We start from the raw sequence: 27,500 nt of genomic DNA, 5'->3' as shown, positions 1-27,500 counted from the left end.
CTGGGGCTCCTCCGGGAAACACCGAGGCTGAGCCCCAGGATGCCGCGGGGAAAGGGGAGGATCTCCCGGGGAAGCTGGAGACGCGGCCTTAGGGTTCCCCTCCACCCTCCCCCACTGCCACATTACAGAATGGTCTCCTAACCCTCCCCCAAAACTTGGGGGGACGTACGTGGGGGTGGGGAGCCCTGTAAGGTCCTCAGGTGCTGTCAGGTAGCAGGAATCGGCCTTCTGGGGGCCACCTTCCCCAAGAGGCGGGGCCGGCGGCAACAGCCAAAGGTTCAAAAGAGCCCTTCTTAGCGCAGCGGGGTCAGTGGCAATCAGCTGGGGGAGCGGGGAACACTCCGGGGTGGGGATGGAAGGGAAGGTCACAAGTTCCAGCAGGGACAGAGAGGAAGAATTCCGGGAAAATTGGGGGCTTCCGTGATCTGGCCCAGTGCCAGCGGGAGCCGGGGCCACTGAGGGCCGGGTACCGGAAAGGAAAAGCGACCCGACTTAGAGAGCCAGAAGTCCGCTCAGTGAACTCGGGACCTGGGGGACCCGGAGCCCCGCACCTCCGGGCGGGGAGCGAGGGATTTCGTTATCAGATCCCACCCAAGGATAGCCGGCGTTTGCTTAAGAGTGCTTTGTTGTAAGGGAGCGTCCTTTAGCTGCAGGGGGGGGGGGGGGGTCACTGGCCAGGCATAGCTTGTGGAGTTTCTTAAGACCATTATATATATACACACACACACATACATACACATATGAACGTATATGCATATATATCATGTTACACACATATACTTATTAGGTGGATAAAAGGGAAAATCACTGGCAAGGAATAGGTTTGTGGAGTTTCTAAAGACCATTTACATACATACACACATATATACGAACATATATGCATATATATCATATGCAACAAATTATTTATTATTAGGTGGATAAGTGGGGAAATCACTGGGAAGAGATAGGGTTGTGGAGTTTCTTAAGAACATCTAAATATATACACAGAAACATATATATATATATATATATATATATTTTATATGTAACGCAAATACATTTATCCCTGGCAAGGGATAGGTTTATGGAGTTTTTTAAGATCATTTTTATATACACACATATGTATCTACATATGCACATATGTATGTATGTGTATATGTTTTAGTTGTTACATAGTATTTATATTAATATATTAAATATACATTGACTTTTTTAGAGTGCAGTTGAATGTTGGCAGACATCTCCTAGGTCAGCCAAGGCCTCAATCCTTAGCCTCTTATCCAACTGGGAGATAAATCTGAAATCCCTGACCACTGGGGCAATGGGATTAGGTGCTAGGCTCTCAGGTAAACTATTTTGGTCTGTTGTCTGCTAACTCCACCCCCACTAGACCAATCCCTGTCTCAGGGAAACCTTAGGTCATTGGTCTATGATACTATGACCCTGGAGCCCTTTCTTCTCCATTCTCTTTTTTCTCTATATCTCCCTCTCCTCCCACCCCCACTCCCCGGACCCATGTCAAGCCTTCCCTTCTGACTTTACTTGAATGCCTAAGGACACCTGGGTTTTTTGGGGAAGGATCCTCTTTTTCACAGCCTCCTCTGTCTCCCCAAAGACCTGCTCCTCTTAACCTGATTTCACATACAGTCCATCTAGCTACTGAACTTGAGGTGTCAGATATATGAGGGATAGAGACTGCTTTGACCTGGGAAACTTCTGGATCAGGGAAATCCCTCTACCAATACGGGTCAGAGCCATCTACACAACTTAGAGATTTTTAAGTGACTTGCCAAGGATCAAGTCAATATGTGTAAGAAATAAGAACCCAAATCTCCCTGGTTCTGACCACAACTATACTACACTGTCTCTCATGTCATGTATATATTTGTTGTTCAGTCGTTTTCAATCATTTCCAACTCTGTGACCCATTTGGGGTTTTCTTGGCAGAGATACTGCAGTCCTTTACCATTTCCTTCTGCAGCTCATTTTACAGATGAGGAAACTGAGGCAAATAGGGTGAAGTGATTTGCCCAGGGTCACACAGTTATTAAATGTTTGAGGCCAGATTTAAACTCAGGAAAATGAATCTTCATATATGCTATCTCTTACCTCCCAGTAGACGTCACCTCTTTGAGATAAGGGACTGGGCAGGTTTGTCTTTGTACCCCCTCCCCCTCCCATTCTTAGCAATGTGTCCAGCATGTAGTGAGTGCTTAACAAATAATCCTTGGATTGGAAAGAGGCAACATAAGCAGTATTATCCCCATTTGGCTATGAGAAAATTAACTCAGAAAACTGAAGTGACTTGTCCAAGACCACCCAGCTAAGAAGTATGATTATAATCTGACATTTGAACCCATCTAGCGGTACTGTCCAGTGCCTCTCTACATACTAAGGAGAATGGAATTTTCTAACCGTCAAGATAAGAACTTTTTTAAAAGTCACATTAAAATGCATCTCTATTGCACAAAGGGCAACTGAGATGTCACACCTAGAAAGTTGAAGTGACTTGTCCAAGATCACACAGCTAAGAAGTATGATCTGAGATTTGAACCCATGTCCAGTGATATTGTCCAATGTCTCTCTACATACTATGGAGAATGGAATTTTCTAACCTGCAAAATAAGAACTTTTAAAAAGTCATATTAAAATGCATCTCTCATCGACAAAGGGCATCCAAGATGTCGAAGAGTCTGAAGCTCATTCACATGAAACCTAGGGATGTTCAGCCTGGAAAAGGGAAAGACAGGAAAGCTGCCTTCAAGTATGAGAGCTGTCAGTGAAAGAAGGATTAGCTTTCTTCTGCTTGTCCCTGGGGTAAAATTAAAAGCAAATGATGGAAATTCCAAGAGGCAAATTTAGCATTGACCTCAAGAAAAATTCCCAAATAATTAGAACTAGCCAGAAGAATGGCTGTCCTGGGGGAGGGAGGGATATGTTCCTCCCTGAAGGATGCAATTGGATCACCATTTGTCTTCCAGAAAAAAGATTGGGCTCCAGTGCCTGGCCCACCCACCTTCCCCAGTCTGGAGATTCTCTTATTTCCCTCCGTGGTAGACCTGAGGCTCAAGCTCTGTGACCTGTTTTAGCCTAGTTGAAAAAAACTTCAGACTTAAACTTTAGTTAGGATAGAGTCTAGGACTTGGAGCCAGAAAGAACTGAATTCAAATTCTTCCTCAGATACTTACTAGCTTTTGTGTTCTTGGGCAAGTCACTAACTCTATTCCTCATCTAAAAAATGGCAAAAATAAAAATGCCTATTCCCCAGGATTGTGGTGAAGTCACATATTTAAAGCACTCTGCAATTCTTACAATCCTTTAATAAATGGAAGCACTTATTATTATTGTGAAGATCAAATGAGATAATAATTGTAAAATGCTTAATACAATGCTGAATGTATAGTAAGACTATATAAATGCTAGCTATCGTTATCATTATTAAATGAGATGACATAGGTAAAGCACTGTGCTTTACATAGGTAAAACACAATGCTTGGAACACAGTACTACATAAATACTAGCTATCATTACCATTATGTGAGATGATTTAGGTAAAGCACTTGGCACACAGTGAGCACTCCATAAATGCTACTATTACCGTTATCATAGGAGATGATATTGGTAGAGTACTTGGTACACAGTAAGCACTCTACAAATACTAGTATCACCATTATCATATGAGATGATATTGGTAGACCATTTGGTATACAGCAAGCACTCCATAAATGCTAGCATTACCATTATCATAGGAGATAATATTGGTAGAGTACTTGGTACTCAGTGAGCACTCTACAAATACTAGTATCACCATTATCATATGAGATGATATTGGTAGACCATTTGGTATACAGCAAGCACTCCATAAATGCTAGCATTACCATTATCATAGGAGATAATATTGGTAGAGTACTTGGTACTCAGTGAGCACTCTACAAATACTAGTATCACCATTATCATATGAGATGATATTGGTAGACCATTTGGTATACAGCAAGCACTCCATAAATGCTAGTATTACCATTATTATAGGAGATGATATTGGTAGAGCGATTGGCCCATGATAAGTGATCAGTCTTCTCCGTCTCAGTTTTTAGGTGTTCTCTGATCATCAGAGTGGATCAGATGACTTTCAGAGTCTCCCTGGCCCTAAATCTCCAGGGTCTGTAAATGAACTTTGCCCTGCTCTCCATCCCCCGGCCTCATCTCTATTATTTCACTCCTTTCCTGTTTCTCCAGCAGATGTTAGGCCCCCTATAGGGAGTCACTACCTAAAGTCCTTGGTGTTTACATAGCACTTACAAGCTCACAGAGGGATTCAGGGCCCTTATCTTTATTTGACATTCAAGACAACCCCAGTGAAGTAGAGACTGCAATAATGAAGAAATTGAGGTTACATGACGTACCTAGGGCAGAGTTAGTATTTGACTTTGAATTCGAACCCAGTTCCTCCTCACTGGAAATCTAGTCCTCCAGCCATTACCTTCCACTGTCTAGAAAACAATGTCCAGAAATGAACTCATCATCTTTTTCCCTCCCCTGATCCCAATATAGCCTGTCATTCCAACTCCTCGAACCTCCCCTTCCCGAGTCTCCCTTCAGCCTCTGGCTATGAACCATCCTTTCCCATTATCCAGTCCCGTAACCTGGGAGTTATATTTGATTCCTCTCCCTTCCTAGGGTCTCCACCCCATGGAGTCAGTCACAACATCCTGCTGATTCTTTCTCCACAATGTCCCTTAGATCCACCCCTTCCTCTCTGTTGGAAGGGCCACCACCCTCATCCAGGTTCTCATCGCCCCCAGAGGAGTGATCTCCCAGCTTCCAATGGGTCCCATCTCATAAAAAAACATAGAATTCAAAGAGACTTTCAAAGTTACCGAAGTCTAATTTTCCTCCCCGTGCTAGAATCCCCTTGACAGAATCTCTTCCTTCAGAGGAGACTCTGAATGCTTCCAGGAACAAGAAACTGTAGAACCCACCCCCCTCCATTTCCATCAGTAACTACATGTGCTGCCCAGGGCAATAAGGGTTAAAAGAGCTACTGGGGTTCCAGAGCCCATACACTAAGACCTACGCTCTATCCATGACACCATATTGTTCTTTTGTATTTTAAGTCAATATCTGTCCCAGTGGAATGCTGGTAAATGTTTAACTACCAGCTTCTCATCCCCCTTCCCCTCCCAAAAAGTGTGTAGGAACACTTTTAAATTTAATCTTCATTATTCACATTTTCTCCATCACCAACCCATTAATTAAGCCCTGATTTGTAATACTTGCTGATTTCTAAGGTGTAAAAGATCACACTGCAATTTTAATCATTGGCGCACCCGTCTCCCTAAAACTTGTACTTACTGGTTCCCACTCTGCTTTCTTGCCTCAATTTCTGGCCAGTGAGAGAGGGTATGTTGTAGGAGGAGGAAAACAGGCCTTTGGAAGTCTGAGTGAGCAGCAACTGAGCCCCTTTCCCTCTCATTTATATCCCATCTGCCTCCCTTTCATCCAATCCAGGAACAAGTCAAGACATTTCCCTGTGATGTCACTGAGCCTCTCAAAAGGAACACAAACAACGCAGAAAAGTCCCACCCAGGCCAGGGGTCAGTGTCCCCAGGCATTGGGAAGGGGAGACCCTTGGGTTTAAGATATCGATCCTTCTTTCAGCCCTTTTGATGTCTCTTAGAATTCAGAGTACTTGTAGAATGCGGAAAATCAGAAGGGGTGAGGACTTTGGAACATACAATTTAAGAGCTGGAAAGAGTGTCTGAGATTATCCAGTGACCGGGAGGTAGTACATTGTTATTTTTCAGGAGTGTCCGACCGTTTGTGACCTTGTTCAGGGTTTTCTTGGCAAAGATACTGGAGTGGTTTGCCTTTGCCCTTTCTAACTCATTTTACAGATTGAGGAAACTGAGGCAAATAGAGTTAGGAGACTTGAAAGTATCTGAAACTAGATTTGAACTCAGAAAGGTGAGTCTTCCTCCTCACACACAGCTGACTCTGGAGGCAGAGAACCTGGGTTCAGATCTGAAATCTACCACTTAATTACCTGCAAACAGGTAGATGGTGCAGTGGATAGAGTGCTGGGCGTGGAGCAAGGAAAACCTGAGTTCATATCCAACTTCAGATACTAGCTGGCAAGTCACAACAGTTGCCTGCCTCAGTTTCCCCAAACTTAAAATGAGGATAATGACAGCATCTATCAGAGTAGTTGTGAGGAAACAATTGACATGTCTGTAAAGTGCTTAACATATTATACCTTTGTCTAAATGCAGACCCCCTTTTCTCCCTCCTGACAACAATCCATGGCAAATCATTTCACCTGTGCTTCCTGAGGTGAGATCTCAGGTCTCATATAGATAGAAAGCTTGATCAGAATCAGGGAGACGTGGGCTCAGGGGCCATTCCTCACGTTTATGGGCTGTGTGAGCCGAACTTAGCTTTTCAGGCAAATCTCTCAGACATTACATTACAGAGAAAGTCGAAATCTGCATGGAGGAGGAACGCCCTCCCACATCCACCAGAAAATCAAGAAGGGATTGAATTAGATGATGTCTAAAGTCCCTTTGAAATCTATCATTTATTCGGGCCAGTTCCAATGGTCTTGTGATGGAGAGAGCCATCTACATCCACAGAGAGGATTGTGGGAACTCAGTATAGACCACCACATAGTATTTCCACTCTTTTTGTTGTTTTCTTTCTCATTTTTTCTATTTTTGATCTGATTTTTCTTGGGCAGCATGATTATTGTGAAAATATGTTTAGAAGAACTGCACATGTTTAAGAAATATGTTGGATTATTTGCTGTCTAGGAGAGAGGATGGGGGAAGAGGGAGGAAATTGGAACACAAGGTTTGCAAGGGTCAGTGTTGAAAAATTATCCACGTATATGTTTTGAAAATAAAAAGCTTTAATAAAAAATTAAAAAATAAATCTGTCATTCAGAGGTCCTATGAGGGGGGCAGAGAGGATGAAGCCAGATCCCAGTCAGGAAAGCTAGAGGAATAGCTGCCCAAAAGGAGGACCTCGCCTAAGTAGATCATAAGGAGACTGCTCTAAAGTCCTAGAGCAAAGCCTTTTTCCCTTAGAGGTTCTAGGACTGCAAATGTTGGGGGAATTGGGGAGCTGCCCCAGCCTCAGGAGAAGGCAGAACAGGGGCAGCTAGTTGGGGTCGCACCGTTTCCCTTTCATGGTCACCGGGAGGAAGCTTATTGCTTCCTTCTCCCTCTTCCCCTTCCATGCAGACAAGGTGCTGATCAGTTCTACATCCCCATAGGGAATGGCACTGCTAGAAGGGACTCTCCCGCAAGGGCGAAAATTAATATTTCTGCCCAGTGCCCAACACACAGCCGGCACTTAACTAAGGCTTGCTGAATAAAACTGTTCAGAGTTGGTCCCTTCCTGACCTTACTGATAAACTCAAAGGGGCCTTAGAGATCATTTCATCAGAACCCTTCACTTTTAAAAGGGAAACTGAGACTCAAGTGATGTCATTGATCACCAGTTTATAAGGGGCAAAGCCTTGATTTTAACCCAGGTATTCAGGCTGCAAATCTGGCAGTTGGCAAAACAATTAATGCATTGGAAGCAGGAAGATCTGAATCCATATTCTGCCTCAGATATGCATTAAATGTCACTTCCCCTCCTCTCTAACCTTAGTTTCCTCATCTATAAAATGGGGATAATAACATCTTAACATCTCAGAGGTGTTGTGAGAATCAAAAATAACTTTTTATGTATATAAGTCCTATTATTATTGTTTTTGCTGTTGTTTTGTGTGAATCAGTACATTATTCCCTCTTATTCTGTCTACAACTTTCTAATTTTACATATAAGGAAACTCTGTCCCATGATAAGTGGCTGGTACCCAAAGTCACAAACTTCAAAGGCAGGATTTGAATCCTTGACTTCCCAATAGTCAATACATACTCCCCTATACCACACACCAAGGTACATTTGTGGACATGCTGCTGAGGTTGCAGACACAAAGCTCTTGGTAAACAAATTCCTTCTTAAACTGCTTCCTAAAGAACAGATCTAAAAATGTCACTCCCCTCCTCCATCAACTCAGTGGCTACCTATTACCTCCAGAATCAGATATAAAATCCTGTTTGTTTTTTAATATGGTCCCTTCTTTCCTTCCCAGTCTTCTTACACTTCATTCCCCTCCACAAATCCTACATCTCTTTGATTTTCCTCCCCCGTGATCCTCCATCTTCCCATTCTGGGGATCCCACTGGCCATGCCCCATCCCAGAACTCTCTCTTTCCTTGCCTCTAAGGATTCTGGGCAACTCTCTAAGATCCCTAACGTCAGATTCACACACATTCATGGGGTCTGTGGATTAAATTTCTGAGGATCCTTGAGCTTGGATGGGGAAAAGAAAAAAATCTTAGCTTTCACTAATCTGATTGAAAATGAACTATTTCCTTCAATTATCTAAAAACACGATTCTGGAGCAACCAGGATCCTAGGTGGCACTCCTGAAATCAGAAGGACCTGAGCTCAAATCTGACCTCAGAAACTTGACACTAACTGAATGATCCTGGGCAAGTCATTCAACCCCAATTGCCTTCCCCAAAACAAACAAAAAAAACAACAACTCACAATCCTGAGAAGGGGGCCCTGACACCAAAAAGGTTAAGAACCAACAATTCAAGACTGCAAATTGCAGAGAAGGTGCAATCTGAATTGATGGAGGGATTTTATTCACCTGGGAGTTTACTATATTGGTCATTTTAATCTAGTAAATATCTCATTTTATCCTGACAATGATCCTACAAGATGGATATTATTATTTATTTATCTTTTTTTGGGTAAAAATGAAGAAACTCAGGCACAGAGAAGGAAATTCACTTGTCCTAAAGCTAGTAAGTGTGTGAGGTAGAGTCAAATCTTTTTGCCTCCTACTCACACCCCTTCCCTCTTGTGTGGCAGATTTCCAGAAGACTGGGGGCATTGGGCACCCTCTCAGCCTTAGCCTGGAGAGGAATAGTAATATTACCTTGAATTTTGAAAAGCAGAGACCTGTGGTCTGGCCTATGAAGCTGGGGACAACTGTTGTGGCCTTTTTGAGAAAAGGTGCCCCTCTTCTGGGAGCTTCCTTGCTCCCTTCATCCCTCTGAGACCTGGCCCCACAGTACCCAAATGGAGACATCTCACAGCCAGAGAAAGTAACAGCTCCTGTGTGTGTGTGGGTATGTGTGCGTGCTCACATCCCATTCTTGATTGATGGTTCCTCCTTACACTGGGAGTCCAAGAATCCCACATTCTGGGCTGGGCCGAGGAGCCAGAGACCGGATGTCAGAAGGAGCTTGTCCAGCTGTCGGGGCAACCAGCTCAGGATGAGGAAAAGCATATGGACTGTTAAGTAGGGGCCTGGAGTAGCATTCCCAGGTCTGCCACTGGACTCAAGCAAATCACTTTTTTTTTTCCCCCTCTCTGGGCTTGTTTCCTCTCCTGTAATATGAGAAGGTTGGACTACATGGTTTCCCTCCCTGGCCTTAGAATACTCACAGTTAGTGTTCTAAGAGTCCTTTGTAGCTCTGAAATTTTTTGTATTCAGGTCCCTCACAGCTCTGACATTCTGTTTTAAATAACCCTCCTAGCTCTCATATTTTGTGTATTCTAAGGGCTCCCCCAGCTTTGATATTCTGTGTTCTAAGGGCCCCCCTAGCTCTGACCTCCTGGGTTCTGAGGGCCCTCCCAGCTCTGACCTCCTGGGTTCTGAGGGCCCTCCAAGCTCTGACCTCCCGGGTTCTAAGGGCCCTCCCAGCTCTGACCTCCTGGGTTCTAAGGGCCCTCCCAGCTCTGACCTCCTGAGTTCTAAGGGCCCTCCCAGCTCTGACATTCTGGGTTCTAAGGGCCCTCCCAGCTCTGACCTCCCGGGTTCTAAGGGCCCTCCCAGCTCTGACCTCCTGGGTTCTAAGGGCCCTCCCTGCTCTGACCTCCTGTGTTCTCAGGGCCCTCCCAGCTCTGACCTCCTGGGTTCTAAGGGCCCTCCCAGCTCTGACCTCCCGGGTTCTAAGGGCCCTCCCAGCTCTGACCTCCTGGGTTCTAAGGGCCCTCCCAGCTCTGACCTCCCGGGTTCTAAGGGCCCTCCCAGCTCTGACATCTAGTGTTCTAAGGGCCCTCCCAGCTCTGACCTCCTGGGTTCTGAGGGCCCTCCCAGCTCTGACCTCCTGGGTTCTAAGGGCCCTCCCAGCTCTGACCTCCCGGGTTCTAAGGGCCCTCCCAGCTCTGACCTCCTGGGTTCTAAGGGCCCTCCCAGCTCTGACCTCCTGTGTTCTCAGGGCCCTCCCAGCTCTGACCTCCTGGGTTCTAAGGGCCCTCCCAGCTCTGACCTCCTGGGTTCTAAGGGCCCTCCCAGCTCTGACCTCCCGGGTTCTAAGGGCCCTCCCGGCTCTGACCTCCTGTGTTCTAAGGGCCCTCCCTGCTCTGACCTCCCGGGTTCTAAGGGCCCTCCCAGCTCTGACCTCCTGGGTTCTAAGGGCCCTCCCAGCTCTGACCTCCCGGGTTCTAAGGGCCCTCCCGGCTCTGACCTCCTGTGTTCTAAGGGCCCTCCCTGCTCTGACCTCCTGGGTTCTAAGGGCCCTCCCAGCTCTGACCTCCTGGGTTCTAAGGGCCCTCCCAGCTCTGACATCCCGGGTTCTAAGGGCCCTCCCAGCTCTGACCTCCCGGGTTCTAAGGGCCCTCCCAGCTCTGACCTCCCGGGTTCTAAGGTTCCTCCCAGCTCTGACCTCCTGTGTTCTAAGGGCCCTCCCTGCTCTGACCTCCCGGGTTCTAAGGGCCCTCCCAGCTCTGACCTCCCGGGTTCTAAGGGCCCTCCAAGCTCTGACATCCTGGGTTCTAAGGGCCCTCCCAGCTCTGACATCCCATGTTCTAAGGGCCCTCCTAGCTCTGACATCCCATGTTCTAAGGGCCTTCCCAGCTCTGACATTCTACATTATGAGATCCCTTCTCAGTCTGTCATTCCACACTCCAAGCTCTCTTTCATCTCCCTATCCCTGATTTTCAATTACCCTGTGCTCATCAGGTGGGACAAATCAAGGCAGACCTGCCAAAGTAAAAAATGTCTTTTGGGCCCAGAAGGCCAGAGCCCGTCACTCTTGAACTCCAAATCTACCTTCCCAAAGGAAGGAGGGATGACAGAGAGAGCCCAAAGACCCCTGTCTCCTAGAGAGGAATCCCCCTGAGATTCCCCTGTTTGGGGTGGCTGAGTAAGGGCCCTGGAGAGAAGCTCCAAGCCCTAGGGATGGAGAAAACCTGTCCTTCAACACATCAAAACTGAGAGCATTCTTAGAGCTTATCCTCACTCCCAACAAGAAAGAGGAAAACTGGGACCTTTCTTTCACTCTTCATGAGTCAGTACAGGCACAAAAAGCTGTGACAGGGTGGGCTTCACCTTGGACAGCAAACCAAGGCTGTGGGACCACCCCAGAGGCCTTTCCCCACTGGTAGGATCCGCTCTGGTCCTGCTGCCCCGGGCACTGAAAAACCAGCGTCCTTTCCATGCTGAGAAGAGGCCTTGGAGGAGGCTTTGGTAGAAAAATCAGAAACAGAAGAAATTGCTTTCTTCAGCTGGAAGGGACCACAAGCATTTACTAAGGGCTTGCTATGTTTGAGGCAGCTGACACTTAGAATTGTGTCACTAGACACACTCAAACACAAGTCTCTTGACCCATACTGGGGTCCTCGGGGGGCTCTGCCTCCCCAGAACTTGCCAGTTACCTATATTTCCTGGAAATATCAGAGACTCTAGCCATTGCTGTTCCCCTCCCCCAGGAGAGCACAATCATGTAAAAAATAAAGTTTAGGTCAGGCAGTGAGAGCTAGGCAACTAGGTGGCCCAGTAGATAAAGTACCAGGCCTGAAGGGAGAAAGAACTGAATTCAAATCCAGACCTTACTAGCTGTGTCTGCCTCAGTTTCCTCATCTGTAAAAATGGAGATGATAAGAGCCCCTTCCTCTTAGGGTTGTTGTGAGAATCTCAGGAGATATTTGTAAAGTACTTAGTATAATACCTAATATATAGTACTTGCTATTTGCTAGGTATTATACTAAGTACTTTACAAATAGTAAGTACTATGTAAATGTTAGCTATTATATAGAATTACTAAATTATACAATAGGAGATATAACATCCACTATTATATAATTCTATATTTCATATATATCATATAATATATTAAAATATAGTATTATGTATATTAATGTAAATATATTAACATACACACACATATGTAACATGTACACGTAAGTACAAATAGTATTGTGTAAATGTTAGCTATTATATAGAATTATTATGTTACATAACAGTAAATAATATAATATATAACATCCACTATTATATAATTATATATTACATATAGTATATATTAAAATGTATTCTATTTTATATGTATATTAATGTATAATATATACATGTGTATAATAATATATAATGTAGACATGTGTGTTTGTGACACTTTAAGGTTTTCCTAATACTTTCATGTATTTCTCTTTTTTTTCCTGAGGCTAGGGTTAAGTGACTTGCCCAGGGTCACACAGCTAGGAAGTGTTAAGTGTCTGAGACCAGATTTGAACTCGGGTCCTCCTGAATTCAGGGCTGGTGCTCTATCCACTGCGCCACCTAGCTGCCCCCTACTTTCATGTATTTCTAAAATACACATCCAATAAAACCATGTCCCCTATTATATTGTAATAGAGATTATATGTAACATTTATATTACAGAATTACATATTATATAATAATATATTATAATGATACATGTAGACGTGTGTATGTGACACATTAAGGTTTTCCTAATACTTTCCTCTATTTTAAAAATATATATCAATCATGCTACGCCCCTCCACCTACTCAATAAACTTCAGTGGCTCCCCATTTCCTCTAGGAGCAAGTACTAAATATTCTGGTATACAGAGCCCTTCAGAACCTAGCCCCTCCTCCCTTTATAATTATCTTATACCTGACTCCCCAACACTTACTCTTTGATGCAATGTGACACTGGCCATGACCAAAACACTCCTCTGTCAACTCCCAGCATTCTCCCCTGGCTTGCCTGGACCTGAAAAACTCTTCCCCTCTCAGCTCAGACTACTGACCTTCCCGGCTCTCTTTGGGAGCCAACTATGGCCCCACCTGGGACAGAAAGCCCTCCCCCAACCTTCCTAATTCAAATGGAGTACCTTCTTTTAATTATTTCCTATTTATCTTTCTACATATTATCTCCTCCATTAGATAGTAAGCTCCCTGAGGGCAGGAACTGCTTTTGCCTCTTTGTATCTCTAGCACTTAGCCCAGTGCCCGGCTTAACAAATGTTTTGAATAGATTTGAATTGACTGATATATTTCCTTTGGGGCTTCATGCCAACTGGGCAAGCAGTAGCACAAATATCTATCTCTATTTTTCATCCAAGGGAACTCCAGCTCAGAAAGCCTCCAAGATCACCCAGAGGGCGTCAATGGCAGGATCTGAATTCAGGGCTTCTTTAGCACAAGGGTACATGCTTCCATCAGAACAATAAATGCCTCAGAACAAGCTGGAAACCAGAAAGGTCAGTGCCCCCACTTAGTCAAGACCGGCCCCACCAGCCGCCTTTGGCAGAGCCTTTTCAGAGCCAGAATGCAGGGCCAGAAAGAGTCCTGTGTCCAGATTCCCTTGTCCATCATAGAAAAGAGCCAAAAGTAATTGTAATGATGCCACGTAATACCCATTACCACCTGGAAAGCGTGGAGGAATGAATGAGTTCCTTGAGGGAAGGACAGATTTCATGTTGAGGTCCCTGCGTGTCAAAGGTGGATGTTTCAAGGCTCACATTACAGGGAGTTTTGCAGGACTGGTCGTGAAGTTACTGGTACTCAGTGTTGAACATAGGAGGGAACAGGATTAGAGCAGGAGCCAAGGTCAGCTAGGCCTTAGGAGTCAGGCTCCTAAGTCTCCCACTCAAGCCAAAGGTTCTTCTGCCTTCTGACCCCAAGCCTTCCCTGCCCAGTCCAGAAAAGCTGCCCTTTCAGAGGGGCAGCTGGGATTGCGCCACCTTTTAAGGCTTTCTCCCAGTCTGGGCCACCTGGGTGCATTCCCTCTGTGGCTTGAGCCGAAGTCCCAGCCCTCCCCAGCCCCTGGCCCCATGACCCAGGCTGGAGCCGCCCCAGGCCCCGGGCGTTCAGTTACCTTGGATGCCCTCTTCTTGTCAATACAATCTGGATTCTGGCAACGAAGTCCCTTCTCCTCCGTTAGACCTCGGTCATCTGCAAAGCAGAGGCCCAGAGGGGGTTAGCCAGCCAGGGTGGGGGCTCCCTCCTGGCCCAGCCTCCCCACTCCCTCCTCCCCACCTCCTCCCCTCCCCAGGAGCAGGACTCAGCAGAGAAGGGAAGGTGGGGCTGCCTCCTCAATCCAACCCTTCAAAGAGGGTCAGTGTCACTTTCTGTTTTCAATGCCAACTTATCTGTTTTCAATGCTTCTTCCCCACCCCCATAATTCCCCAGAGAAATTAGCTAGATTCCACTGCCCAGGAGAAGCTCTCTTTGGAAATAAAAGGCTTCAGAGCGTCCTCTTGTCCCCACTCCCAGTAGTCAGGGAAGGAGAACAGCTGTCTCCTGGGTCCTCACTCTCCTACAAAGGGGGGGGGGGTCCTCCCTTACCTACAGCCCGGAGAAAGGCTTCTCAAGCAAATGTTCACACCCCCTCCCCCCATCCCGAGCTCCTTTCCCTTTCAGGGGAGACTGGGAGGAGCTTAATGGGTAAGTGAGAGGATAGGGGGGAAGGAGAGAACACAAATCTCTCCTGGGTCCTTACTCTCTTACAAAGGAGGGGTCTCCCTCACCTACAGTCTGAAGAAAGACAAACAAGTCTTCACACCCCCTCCCCATGTCCCCAGCTCCTTCTTTCCCTTTCAGGAGAGACTGGGAGGAGCTTAATGGATAAGTGAGGGGGTAGGGGAGAAGAGAACACAAATGACTAGATTTGAGTCTCCCCCTCAAGTACTTGCTGTGGCTCCCTATTGCTTCACACTTTTGAGGCATCTGAGGCTCTCTATCACTCAATCTGGCTAAACTAATTTTCTGATTATAGTCTACTGTCTAGCCCCAGAATACACCTCTCCCTTCCTTGTCTTTTGTTCAATGTTTCCTATACCTGAATGCCCTCCCAGCCGGATCCCGATTTTTCATTTGATTTCCTGTTCATCCTTTGTTAGGGCCCCTCCTACAGGGCCAGGAGGCTACACTGTCCAGCTCTCTCCAGATTCATACTCTAGACCTTGGTCTCCCAGCTCACCCAGGGCCATCAGTCATTGGGATCTATATCTCGCCCCAGGGCCCAAGTGGCTCCGGAGAAGAAAGTGAGATTAGTGACTTTGCACAGCCCTGCCTCCTTCTACACCTCCCTCCGGGTCCTCCCCCAGAAAGGTCCAACTACAGCCCAGCTCCTCCCCTCGGGCCATCCTCTGACCCTTAGTTATGTATACACCTTTCAGATAGCCTTCACTATTGAGATGAGCGCTTTTCCACTTCTCCTGGGCCGTAAATTTTACAGAGGAACAGGACCTTAGGCTTTTCTAAAGGCGACATCTCCAGAACTAGAACAGTGCTTATCACCCAGCACACAGCTTAATCCCCGACAGTGCCAGTTTTGGGGGGAGGTTTACCACACGGTCTCCACCCATAAGCACATAAGTCACGGGTCCAACTGAAATTCAAAGTCTTAGGCCCACCCCCCCTTGAAAAGGGGAATTAGACTGATCTGAAGCTGGATGGAGGGGAACAAGCCCTTAACCCACAGCCCTTCCTGTGCCTGCCTTTGTTTCTTTGGGTCTAGAGGTCAGGGTGGGCAAGGAAATGGGGCTGGACGTGCTGAGGGATGGCAATAGTAAGTGTCTGAATTTACTCCCCAGGCCCAAACCTGGCCCTGGCCCGACCCCAGGCCACTGGGCAGCTGAGGAAGGTTCAGACACCAGAAAGCCAGACCAGCCCCACAGAAGGTGGGGGAGGAGACGGCTTCCAAGGATGGACCAGAAGGCTACCCCTACCCAGGAGCTTTTGGCTGTGAACAGATCAGTCGAGATGACCCCTCCCTCCTTTTCTAGGCTTCCCAAGTGCTCCCCTTCAGCTCCTGCAACCCCCAGCAGGCCTGGTGGCAGGGTTAGGCCACAAAGGATACACCAGTAGTCACTCTGAACCTAGGGCAACCTCAGATGCCCGTCCAGCTGCTCCCAGCTTGCCCCAACCTGCCCGTCTCCCCGACTCCCCAGAGTGGCCCCCAGCAAAGCTCCAGAACAGGGCCTTGACCTCCCCCCTCCATCCCCAGAATCCTCTAATGGAGGAATCTTTCCCCAAGAAAAACCCATATCAAAGACTCCAGTCTCAAGGGACCCTCTTCCTGTAGACTGGGGTCCCCAGGCCTGAAACCCCAAGTCCCCTCATTTCTTCAGGACACCTCACTCTGGAAGCCCCCAGACCTTTCTGCAAGTCCAGATTCCATGGTCCGGGTTCTTTTGCCCCTCCCCCCATGGGGGGGGGTTGTGCTATCTCGAGTCTGGAGCACTTCCTCCGGTTCTGCTGCCTCCCCCCCCAGTTCCCGGAGCCCCACGGCCAGTCTACCCCCCCAAGGGAACGCTACAACCCCATGGTCACCCTGGGCTCTTCCCCCGGGCCAGCGTCCCAAGGCCCTAGACCACGCACCCACCTCGTACCCAGAGCCCCCCAGACCGGGATCCACAGCCAGGAGTCCCCCAGCACCCCCGAGCCAGGCCTCCCCCAGCTTAGCCCAGGATCCCACGGTCCTGCCTCCGCTCCCAAAGCCGCCCCCCCCCAGTCCCGGAGTCCGCCATCCCGGAGCCCCCGCCTCTGCGCACTGAGCGCGGGGGTCCCGGCCCGGCCCGCCATTCCGGGCCAGCACGGCGGCTGCGGCAGCCCGACAGCAGGGCCGGCCGGAGACGCGGGCTCGGAGCCCCCGCCGATCCCCAGGTTCCCGGGCTCAGCGGCTGCAGCAGCGCGGCCGGCCGCCAGCCCTCCCCCTCCTCTCTCCGCCGCTCGCGCCCGGGGATGCCCCGCACTCACCCATGGAGGAGTCCCCGGGGGTAGGGACGGCGCTCCCGGAGCCCGCAGCTCCGCCGGCCCGGCCTGGTCCCGGGGGAGGCGAGGGGAGGGGAGGGAGGAGGGACTAGCGGAGGGAGGAGGGGAGCAGGGAGCCGGCCCCGCCGAGGCGGATACAACAGCGCCGCGGGGCTCAGGCGAGACGCAGATGCGGCCGGAACCCGGAGCCCCCGGCCCCGAGCCCCCCACCCTAAACTCCGAGCCCCCCAAGCCTAAACCCTGAGCCCCTGGTCCCTGGCCCCGAGCCCCCCACCCTAAACTCCGAGCCCCCCAAGCCTAAACCCGAGCCCCCGGCCCCAAGCCCCCCACCCTAAACTCCGAGCCCCCCAAGCCTAAACCCTGAGCTCCGGCCCCTGGCTCTGAGCCCCCCGACCCTAGACTCTGAGCTCCCAGTCCCGAGACCCCCAACCTTAAACTCCAAGCCCCCGGCCCCCCAAACCTAAACTCTGAGCCTCCAGCCCCGAGCTCCCCAACCCTAAACTCCAAGCCCCCTAAACCTAAACTCAGAACCCCTAACTGCAAACCCCCCAAGCCTAAACTCAGAGCCCCCCAGCCCTGAGCCCCCATCCCTGAGCCTGGAGCCCCCAGTCTTGAGCTCTGAGCCCCAGCCCAAACTGTTGGAGCCGGGTTAGGAGATCATAGAACCTGGGGAGACAGAGACAGAGACATAGCAAGAAATAGAGAGGCAGAGACAGACAGCAGCAAGGGGAGAGACAGAGAGCACAGAGACAGAGACAGAGACAGAGGCAGAGACAGAGACAGAGACAGAGACAGAGACAGAGACAGAGACAGAGACAGAGCTAGAGAGATAAAGAGAAGCAGAGACAGGTAGAAATCAGGTCCCAGTGGGGCGGGGGTGTCCAAGCCCAGCTGGGTGTCAGAGACTGAGGATGGAGCCAGCCAAGCCTGGGGAGGAAGGGGGGCCCGGCCTGGGCGGGGCCCCGGAGACATCTCCGAATCGCCTCTAGGTGGGTAACCTAGCGGGGTGGGGCTGTGTCCGGTGATGGGGGGAGGGGATGGGCCTACCCTGAGGGAGTAGAAAGGCCTTGGGCTCCTCAGCTGGTCTGCAGGGCCCGGCCCGGCCCAGAGGGAAGGAAACTGGAGCTTCTCTGAGCTCCCCCTTCCCTATCCCCATTCTATGGAGCCTCCCGAATCCATCTGTGGGGGGGCTGGGGTCTCTGGGTACCGCTATTAATCCTACACAACCTCTGCCAGGGGTGAGAGACGCAGGCCTGGGGTCAGTGCCCCTCCCAGACACTCATCACCAAGTCTTTTAGCCAATAAGGCCTTTCTCCCAGTAGTCGTCCCCTTTGTCTGAGGACCAATCAAGAAGCATTCATGAAGAGCCTACTAGATGTTAAGGAGCTATAAAATACAAGTAGTTTGATATTTGGGAGGAGGGGGGGAAGGGAGCGGGGCCCTGAGGGCTGAAGGGTGATGGAGCTAAAGGAGAGGCGGATGTGAGGGGGGGAGGCCCATCTGGCCAGGGGCTTGGCCTCTGCCTTGGGATGCTTTTCTCTGGACCCCTCTTGTCTTAGAAAGCTGCCCAGAATGAGGAAGGGGTTAAGTGAGTGGCCCACAGTCACTCAGTGTGACTCTCTGGGGAGACAGGCGCTTGTTGTTGTTCAGTCCTGTCTGACTCAGAACTTTGTCCGTGGTGTGTTCTAGGAAAAGATAAGGGAGAGGTTGGCCATACTCTTTCCCATTTTGTAGAGGAGGAGTTAAGGCAGACAGGGATGAGTTACCAGGGTGAGTTGCCAGGGTCACATAACATAAGTGTCTGAGTCTGGATTGGAAGCCAGCTATTGCTGACTCCAGACCTGATGCTCCATCCACTGAGCTGCCCCTTCTGTGCCCTAGGAGAATGTAAAATCCTGGAGGAGAGGGGGGTTTCATCACCCAGCACCTAGACTGGCACCCAGGAGGAGCTCCAAAAATACTCCTCGAAGTGAATTGATTCGGATGGAATTGAACTGAATTGAGAATTCCCAGGTACTATTCCTGGCCAAAGAAGTCCAATGACCCAGACAGGAATTTCCTGAAGGTTGCAGACAGGAAGCATTTCTGGCCATCTGGACCCCAGTGGAGAACAAACCTATTCCATGAGGTAACATGGAGGAATGCAAGGAGGCCTGCGTTCAAATCCTGCCTCCGACATCTGCTAGCTGAGAGCTCTTAGACAAGTCACCAAACCTCAGTATTTATTTACAAAATGGAAACATTTTACTTCTTCACAGGAGGTTTGCACTCCATGTAGTGATATGAAAATGGGAGTTCTTTTTTTTTTAATGTTTGTTTTTTTTCTTCCCCCTTTTTATTTAATATTTTATTTTTCTCCAGTTACGTGTAAAAACCATTTTTAGCATTTGTTTTTAAGACTTTGAGTTCCAAATTTTCTCCCTTTCTTTCTCCCTACCTCCTCCCATTAAGAAGGAAATCGATGATATGCATTTGTAGTCAGACAAATCATTTCTATAATAGTCATGTTGTAAAAGAAAACAGACTCCCTCCCTCCCCAAAAAAGAAAGGAAAAACAAAGTTTAAAATTATACTTTGAACGGTATTCAAACACTATCAGTTCTTTCTCTGGGCATAGATAGCATTTTTCATCATAAGTCCTTCAGAGCTATCTTGAATCATTGCATTGTTGACTGATCATCTTATAATATTGTTGTTACTGTGTATACGTTGCATTAGTTCACACAAGTCTTTCCAGGTTTTTCTGAGAAGACCCTACTCAACATTTCTTATAGCATGACCATATTCTGTCATAATCACAGTTTGTTCAGCCATTCCCCAAATGATGAGCTTTCCCTCAATTTTCAATTCTTTGCCTCCAGAAAAGAGATGCTACAAATATTTTTGTACATAGAAGTCCTTTTACTTTTTGTTTTTTATCTCTTTTGCTTTGGGTAGAGTTCCAAGCTGCTCTACAGAATGATTGGGTCAGTTCACAACTCTACCAACAATGCATTAGCCCTTTGGAAAATGGGAGTTCTTATGATGAACGGCCTCTGAACTATGATTATAAACTAAGACATTGTGCTAGGAGCGGGGGGATATGAAGATGAAATGATGTCTTAGTCCTTGTCTCTCAAAGCTCCCACTTTAATGGGAGCAGATACAAAACATCTGAAGCCCCTCAGGCCAGTCTTAGAACAGAACTCAGTCCTATGTTTCCAATGTCACTGACTGACACCCCTCAATTCATTCTCTCCTTTTTTCTTTTCAAATACACTGTCTGAGCTGCCAGGCGGGGGAAAGACCACTTTGCCCCAGAGTTTATGGAGCTGGGGGGCTGATTAAATGTACACAGCATGTTCTTAGCACCAGCTAACCAGATCCAACCCACACCCAACAGGTCTCACCTCCCTCTGGGCCTGGACTCCCACCAGCTTTAGCCCTCAGGGCCTCAGGAGCCTCATCTTTCTTTTCCTAGGCTGAGCCCACAAGCCCCTGGAGCCCTAGCCTCGGGATGGTCCCCAGCGACATTGATCCTGGGGTCTCGAGCTCTCTCTCTGGGACCCCCGTTCTTTGCTAGGCCCTTACCATCACAGGGGAAGGGGTAGCTGCCCCTTTAAGAACTGTAACTTGGGAACTGTACAAACATGTAAGAATAGGAGGCACCATTTCGGGAAATTTATGCAAATGTGCTGTTGGCTTTGTATGGATGTTCATTCCAGAACTGGGCCCGGTGGGAAATAAATTAAGCCAGGAACAGGGGGCTATGGGGTGGGGTCCCTGGGACAAGAGGAGCTGGGGGGAGGGGAAGGGCACCAGGTGCTGACTGCCCTGGGCTGGAGAGAAGGGGGAGCCCGCTTCACCCAGCAATGCCCCTCCACCTGAGGGGGGAGGGCCTGAAAGAGGAGCTAACGATGCTATCATGTTTGCTCCAGCCCCATTGGCTGCTGTGAAGAGGGAATGGGAGAGGGAGGCCCCCAGGGGAGTAACTCCTGATGGGTGAGGAGGCATCTGACTCAGGGGCCTGCCTGGCAGCTTGGCAGCCCCAAGCCTAGCAAGGAGTCGAGCCCCACCCTCCAAGGAACCCCCCCTTACCCTGCTGGGGACTGAGAGACTTCTATAAAGAAAGCAAGGGTTTCAGGCCTCCAACACAGACCACGACCTGTGATTTCATTGATGTAAAGAGCTCCTTTTGCCAGGACAGATTGGCATCTGTTGGGCAATTTATAACCTCCTCAAGCTGTCTGGGGCATTAAAAATGGCTTGCCCAGACGTCTGAGGAGGGCCTCGAATCCAGGTCTTCCTAATCCCGGTGGGGGCTCCTCTATATTCTACCTGGGACAATACAGGGGTGGAAATCAGGCTGGGGGGGACCTAAGGACAGGGAGATGGCTTTTCTCGGGTTACCTGGTCCAACCTCAGCGCCCTAGACTACCACTGGTAAGAGGCCTAAGATTACACGGGCAGCAGGCAGCCTTGGGCGAACGATTCCACCTTTCCAGTTCTCTCATGGGCAGAATGAAGGATTTGGAACCGAAGGCTTTCAGACTCTCCAGCTCTCCGACTGGGATTCTCTGCTCCCAGTGGGTCCCAGACTCCACACTCCCATACACCACATGAAGATGCCTTTTCTGGCTCCAGAAGCAGCCCTCTGACTCAGAGGCCCCCACCAGACACACTAGCCGACTGTTGAACCTGAGCTTCTTGGGGCTGAAAGGAGGATTCTGGGAAGGAGCAATTTCTGGGGAAGAAGGTGCAAGAAGTGGGCTGAGGGATCGTGAGAAATTTCCCCAGTAGATGTCACAGCACTGGCTCAGAGTGGAGGCAAGATGGGAAACAAAGGCTTTATTTGTCCTTGCCCAAGGAGTAAGCAGAGAGCTCTCAAACTCTGGGTTTGCCCAGTCTCTCCTGGGGAAGGTTTTTCATGTTCCTGAGAGGTAGCATTTGGGCTGTGGGTAAACCCCGAGGCTAGGGAACAAGCTCAGTAAAATGCACAGAATATAATATTCTGTATTCAGTAGGTAATTAATAATTGCTTATGAGAGCAGTTAGTTGGCGCAGTGGATAGAGCATCAGCCCTGAAGTCAGGAGGACCTGAGTTCAAGTCTGACCTCAGACACTTAACACTTCCTAACTGTGTGACCCTGGGCAAGTCACTTAACCCCAATTGCCTCAGCAAAATAAATAAATAAATAAATAAACAAACAAACAAACAAATAAATAAATAATGACTGCTTATGATTTAGGTTTGTCTTTCACAATGGACAAGTGGTGATCTCAGAGGCCCCAGAACCCGTCTGACCTGCTCACACCTCTCCAAGAAAAGGCAACAAAACTTGAGTCAAAAAGCCTGAATTTCTCATCCTCCTTTGCCACTTAACCAGCTCTGAGCCATGAGCAAAATGTTTGATCTCCTGGGGTATCAGTTTTCCATCATGTAAAATGTGGCTACTCCTGTAAAATTATTTTGAGGATAGAAGATCAGTTATATAAAATGCTTTGTAAACTTCTGCAAAGAGCTTTAAGAGTTTTTATTTTACAGAAATGAATCTCTGGAGGTCAGGGGGGATATGGCAGCAATTTGCTGCAAAATTTAAAAATACATTTATTTTTAATAAATAGAAATTTCATGACAATTTAAAGTGTTGTGCAAACTTTAAAGTTGGCTATAATTAGTGGGTTGTAATTATTAGGTGGTCTTAAAAGTGATTGGGCCAAAATATTTCAACATCATCGACTTGGCTAGACAGAAGATGGGCAGTTTGTCGGCTGCTTGGAGCCTGGATCTCAACCCAGCCTTTGCCCAGACAGCAGAGCCTTGGAGGGCCTGGGGTCATCTCTTTAGACTATAAATTAATTTAACTTCTTAGTCTTGGTTTCCTTAACTATAAATAGGGATAGTTAACATCTACCTCACAGTGAGAATGAATGAGATAATATCAGCTCCTTCCTTTCTCAAAAACACTCTACCCCTACAACTCCACTTCAAAACCATAATTTTTTTTGGGGGGGGGGAATCTAAGAACCAGGCCAGCTAGATGACATAATGAATAAAGCACCAGCCCTGAAGTGAGGAGGACCTGAGTTCAAATGTGGCCTCAGACACTTAACACTTCCTGGCTGTGTGAACCCCAGACAAGACACTTAACCCCAATTGCCTCAGCAAAAAAAAAAATCTAAGAGCCTGGGGGTCATCTCTTTAGACTATAAAGTGGGGGTACCTATATGAGGAGCCACTTACTAAACCATAGAAGTTTATAGAAATATCATCATCACTCAAGAGAGTCTGACCAATTCCCTGATTTCCCAGGGGCTATTTCTTTACATTTCCCTGAGGTCCCCAGCCCCATCCCTACCCCTGTGTTCACCTGTCTCCCTAACCTTTGTCCTATTGCTTCTAATCTCAGCTGATGTCTCCCCAACTCCTCCTGGTGAGCTCTTCCAAGGCTCTGGCAATGAGACATTCATCCCGGGGCTCACCGTCCCCACTTCTGGGGGAGGGTGAGAGGGATGGGTAGTCATGGGTAGATCCTTGAGCTTAACGTCCTGACGCAGAAAAGACCTCATTCTTGCTCCCCTTGTCCCTAGCCTTCCCATTTCACAGAACACCATTGCTCCATGGCTCCTTGCCTTAGAGCCCCACAAAGAAGTGGGCAGTGAGTGAGAAGCCTCTGGGCACAAAAGCCAAGCAGACAGCGGTATGGGGATCTGGGCACCTGGCCCATCTAACTGCAGGCCAAGAAGTGACCTTCTCACCCACTCGTGGGGGCTGGGAGAAATGTTCAGACTGAGCTGCCCACGGCCTGAAATCATCCTCCAGGACAATCCCTCTCTGTGCCCGCCGTGTGCCCACCACATAGAAACAGGCTTCCCATTGGAGCCTTCGGGCCCCAGCCCGCCTTGCAGCTGACCTATTATGAATTATAAGAAAAGCAAATCCAGAATTCTTCCCGTGGGGCCCTAGAGAGCTTTTGGAGCTCCTGCACACTCGGAGCGGATGGGCGGACGGTCGGATAGCGGAACAGCCCAGGGGGCCGCTGACCAGCCATTTCCTCTTGCAAAGTCAGGGGAGGTGGAGGGCATCACAGCTGTGTGCTGGGGGCCAGGCGGCCAGGAAGGCAGGCCCAAGATTTCCTCTGGCAGCCTCACAGAGGAACTGAGAAGCCCCCACTCAGCGCTATTAACATCCCAGCAAAAATGTGTTTGAGATTCAGTCTCCGACACGCTTTGTACACGAGTCCTCCCCAACCGGGCAAAAGCTCTGCCAAAAGGCCCTGCCCTACCCACGGGAGACCACGGGGCCCCAGACCCTGCGGGATGGGCTCAGGGCACCGGAGCCCCTCGGAGCCCCAAACACAGGCATCAGGACCAGAAGTGTCCACGCTGGAAGGTGAACAATTCTCATTTTGCAGATAAATAAAACAAGGCTCAGAAAGTAATGGAACTCAAACAAATTACTTCCAGGCCACTAAGGGGCGCCAAGCCCTCAACTTGGAGTCAGCAAAACCTGAGTTCAAATCCAGCCTCCAACTATAGCCGGGAGAGGCTGGGCAAGTGATTTAACTTCTCTTTGCCTTGGTTTCCTTAAAAAATAGGGAAAGTAGGGGCAGCCAGGTGGGGCAGTGGGTAGAGCACCAGGCCTAAAATCAGGAGGACCTGAGTTCAAATCTACTCTCAAACACTTAATATTTCCTGGCTGCGCTACCCTGGGCAAGTCACTTAATCCCAATTGCCTTAGGGGAAAAAAAAATTGGAATAGTAACATCTATCTCCCAGTGAGATCAAAAGACATAATATCAGCTCTTTCCCTTCTTAAAAACACTCACCCAGAGCTACCCCTAAGACTCACTCCCTTTCAACACTATAAATTTGAAAAAAAAAAAAAATCTCTACTTTCTCTAAACTTTACTCAAGACCTCAATCAGGCCCAGCTGCTGTGTACTTTCCTCCCTTCTTTCTTTTCAGCTTCCTCTTATTTGCTGTCTTCCTTTGTTAGAATGTAAGTTCCTTATGCTCCTCAATTGGACAAGAACATTTTGGTGTGCAATTGTGATGAAATACTATTGTGCAGAAGTATGACAGGCAGGATGGTTGCAAAAAAACCTTTGAAGACCCATGCAAAATGACATGAGCACAACCAGGAGAACATTGTGCATAGCAACAGCCATGTTGTAACGACGCTCCTGTGAAAGACTATTCTGATTAGACAATGATCTCAGACAATTGCAAAGGATTCCTGATGAAAAATGCTATCTAGGGGCAGCTAAATGGTGCAGTGGATAGAACACCAGCTCTGAAGTCAGGAGAAACTGAGTTCAAATATCACCTGTCTGACACTTAACACTTCCTAGCTGTGTGACCCTAGATAAGTCACAAGAAAGAAAGAAAGTCAGCAAGGAAGGAAGGAAGGAAGGGAGGGAGGGAGGAAGGAAAAAAAGAAAGAAAGAAAGAAAGAAAGAAAGAAAGAAAGAAAGAAAGAAAGAAAGAAAGAAAGAAAGAAAGAAAGAAAGAAAGAAAGAAAGAAAGAAAGAAAGAAAGAAAGAAAGAAAGAAAGAAAAGAAAGAAAGAGAGAGAGAGAGAGAAAAAGGAAGGAAGGAAGGAAGGAAGGAAGGAAGGAAGGAAGGAAGGAAGGAAGGAAGGAAGGAACGAAGAAAGGAAAGAAGGAAGAAAGGAAAGAAGGAAGGAAGGAAGGATAGAAAGAAGGAAGGAAGAAAGAATGAAAGAAAGAAAAATGCTACCTATTTCCAGAGAGAGAACTGATAAACTCTAATTGCAAATCATAATTTTTCATTTTCTTTGTTTTTCTTTTTTCTTCATATTATGGTTAATATAGAAACATATTTTTCCTGATTTCACATGTGTAATTGATACCTTCTCAATGAGTCAGGGAGAAGGATGAGGGAGGGAGAGAATTTGGAATTTTAATTTAATATTAAAAATAAATAATTTTTAAAAGACTGTTAGCTCCTTGAGAGCACATGTCTCTCTCTCCCTCTTTTTTTTTAAACTTGTATTTCTATTTCAACACAATGATCCCAAACAATTTTAAAGGATTCCTGGTGAAAAGTGCTATCTACTTCCAGAGGCAGAACTGATAAACTCTGATTGCAAATTGAAGTCTAATTTTTCATTTCCTTTGTTTTTCTTACTTTTTCACATTATAGTTAATATAGAAACATGCTTTTTCCTGATTGCATATGTATAATTGATATGATATTGCTTGCCTTTTTAGTGAGTCAGAGAGGAGCATGAGGGAAGGAGAGAATTTGGAATTTCAATCTTTTTTTTTTCTTTCTTTTTTTTTTTTTTCCCTGAGGCTGGGGTTAAGTGACTTGCCCAGGGTCACACAGCTAGGAAGTGTTAAGTGTCTGAGGCCAGATTTGAACTCGGGTCCTCCTGAATTCAAGGCTGGTGCTAATTTTAATCTTTTTAATATTAAAAATGAATATTTTTTCAAAGACTGTTAGCTCCTTGAGGGCAGATATGTCTCTTTTTTTCCTACGTGTATTTCTATTTCAGTGTTTAGTAGAGTGCCCAGCACACAGTAAGGGCTTAATAAAAGTTTAATGAGTGAAGACCATTGTAACATATAATCACAGGTAAGCACAAAACACAAATAGTTAAATAAAGTCACATTCCATTTCACTTGGAGATAAAAGGGCACACACATACACAAACACACACAGATAGTATATGTTCACCCAATTAGTTACACTGAATCCTTGATCTCTCCAATTATGTTCTCTCTCCTCTAATATACCTTAGTAATTGCTTATCATATGTCTTCCTAAGTAGGATGTAAGTTCCTTGAGAACAAACACTTTTTCATTCTTGTCTTTATTTCTCTAGCTAGCTTGGCATCTTGGACATGATTGGAAGAGAGGGAATGTAGGAATGAAGAGGGAAGGGTACTTCTAGACCTCAAATGACATTATAAAACAGTCATCGTCAAAACTTCTTGATACTCATTAAAAATAGAAAAACAAATCAGTAAATCATGCCAGAAACAATTGAATGCAGTAATCCAGTACCGGATAATCCCTGGAATAGAAATTATTTAGAAAAGAACTCTTTTCACGAAAAGAACTACTGGGAATACAGAAAAGGAGTTTGGCAGAAATTCAGATTAGACCAGCATCTCACACTATATACAACAGTAAGTTCAAAATGAATCTGAATGTTAACATAAAAAGGTCACAGCATAAAATAAATCAAAAGAGAATGTGATCTTTATATATTTCACAGCTTTGATTAGTCTGAAAGTTCTGAAGTCAAATATGAGTTAAATGAGATCAAATTAGGCAAAATGGATCATTTCAGTTCGTGAAAAATTGAAGTCTATACACTTATAATGATCAAATTGAGTCCTGAGGAAGAGCTGTCAAAATGGATCTCATCTCCCAGGATTGTGTAAAGGGAGTCTGAAATTTAAGTAAGAAGAACCTAGGTTCAAATCATGTCCGGA

At 47.3% G+C, this 27,500-nt stretch overlaps 1 protein-coding gene across 4 annotated transcripts in view; it reads right to left on the bottom strand.

Moving 5' to 3' along the window:
- Positions 1-27,500, bottom strand: part of PLEKHG5 (pleckstrin homology and RhoGEF domain containing G5) — a 123,861-nt gene that overhangs the window by 43,306 nt on the left and 53,055 nt on the right. For 2 of the 4 annotated variants that reach the window (XM_074306398.1, XM_074306397.1), the window contains exon 2: positions 14,154-14,230. In XM_074306398.1, coding sequence (XP_074162499.1) covers positions 14,154-14,230 — 77 coding nt within the window. Of the gene's footprint in view, positions 1-5,334; positions 5,481-14,153; positions 14,231-17,038; positions 17,114-27,500 lie in introns of those variants that run through there. The other 2 variants (XM_074306404.1, XM_074306401.1) reach the window with 2 other exon arrangements.

This window comes from Sminthopsis crassicaudata, chromosome 3, assembly GCF_048593235.1.
Source record: "Sminthopsis crassicaudata isolate SCR6 chromosome 3, ASM4859323v1, whole genome shotgun sequence".
Classification (NCBI taxonomy): domain Eukaryota; kingdom Metazoa; phylum Chordata; class Mammalia; order Dasyuromorphia; family Dasyuridae; genus Sminthopsis; species Sminthopsis crassicaudata.
The sequence above is the reverse complement of the archived record's forward strand: the minus strand, read 5'-3'. Positions and strand labels throughout refer to the sequence as shown.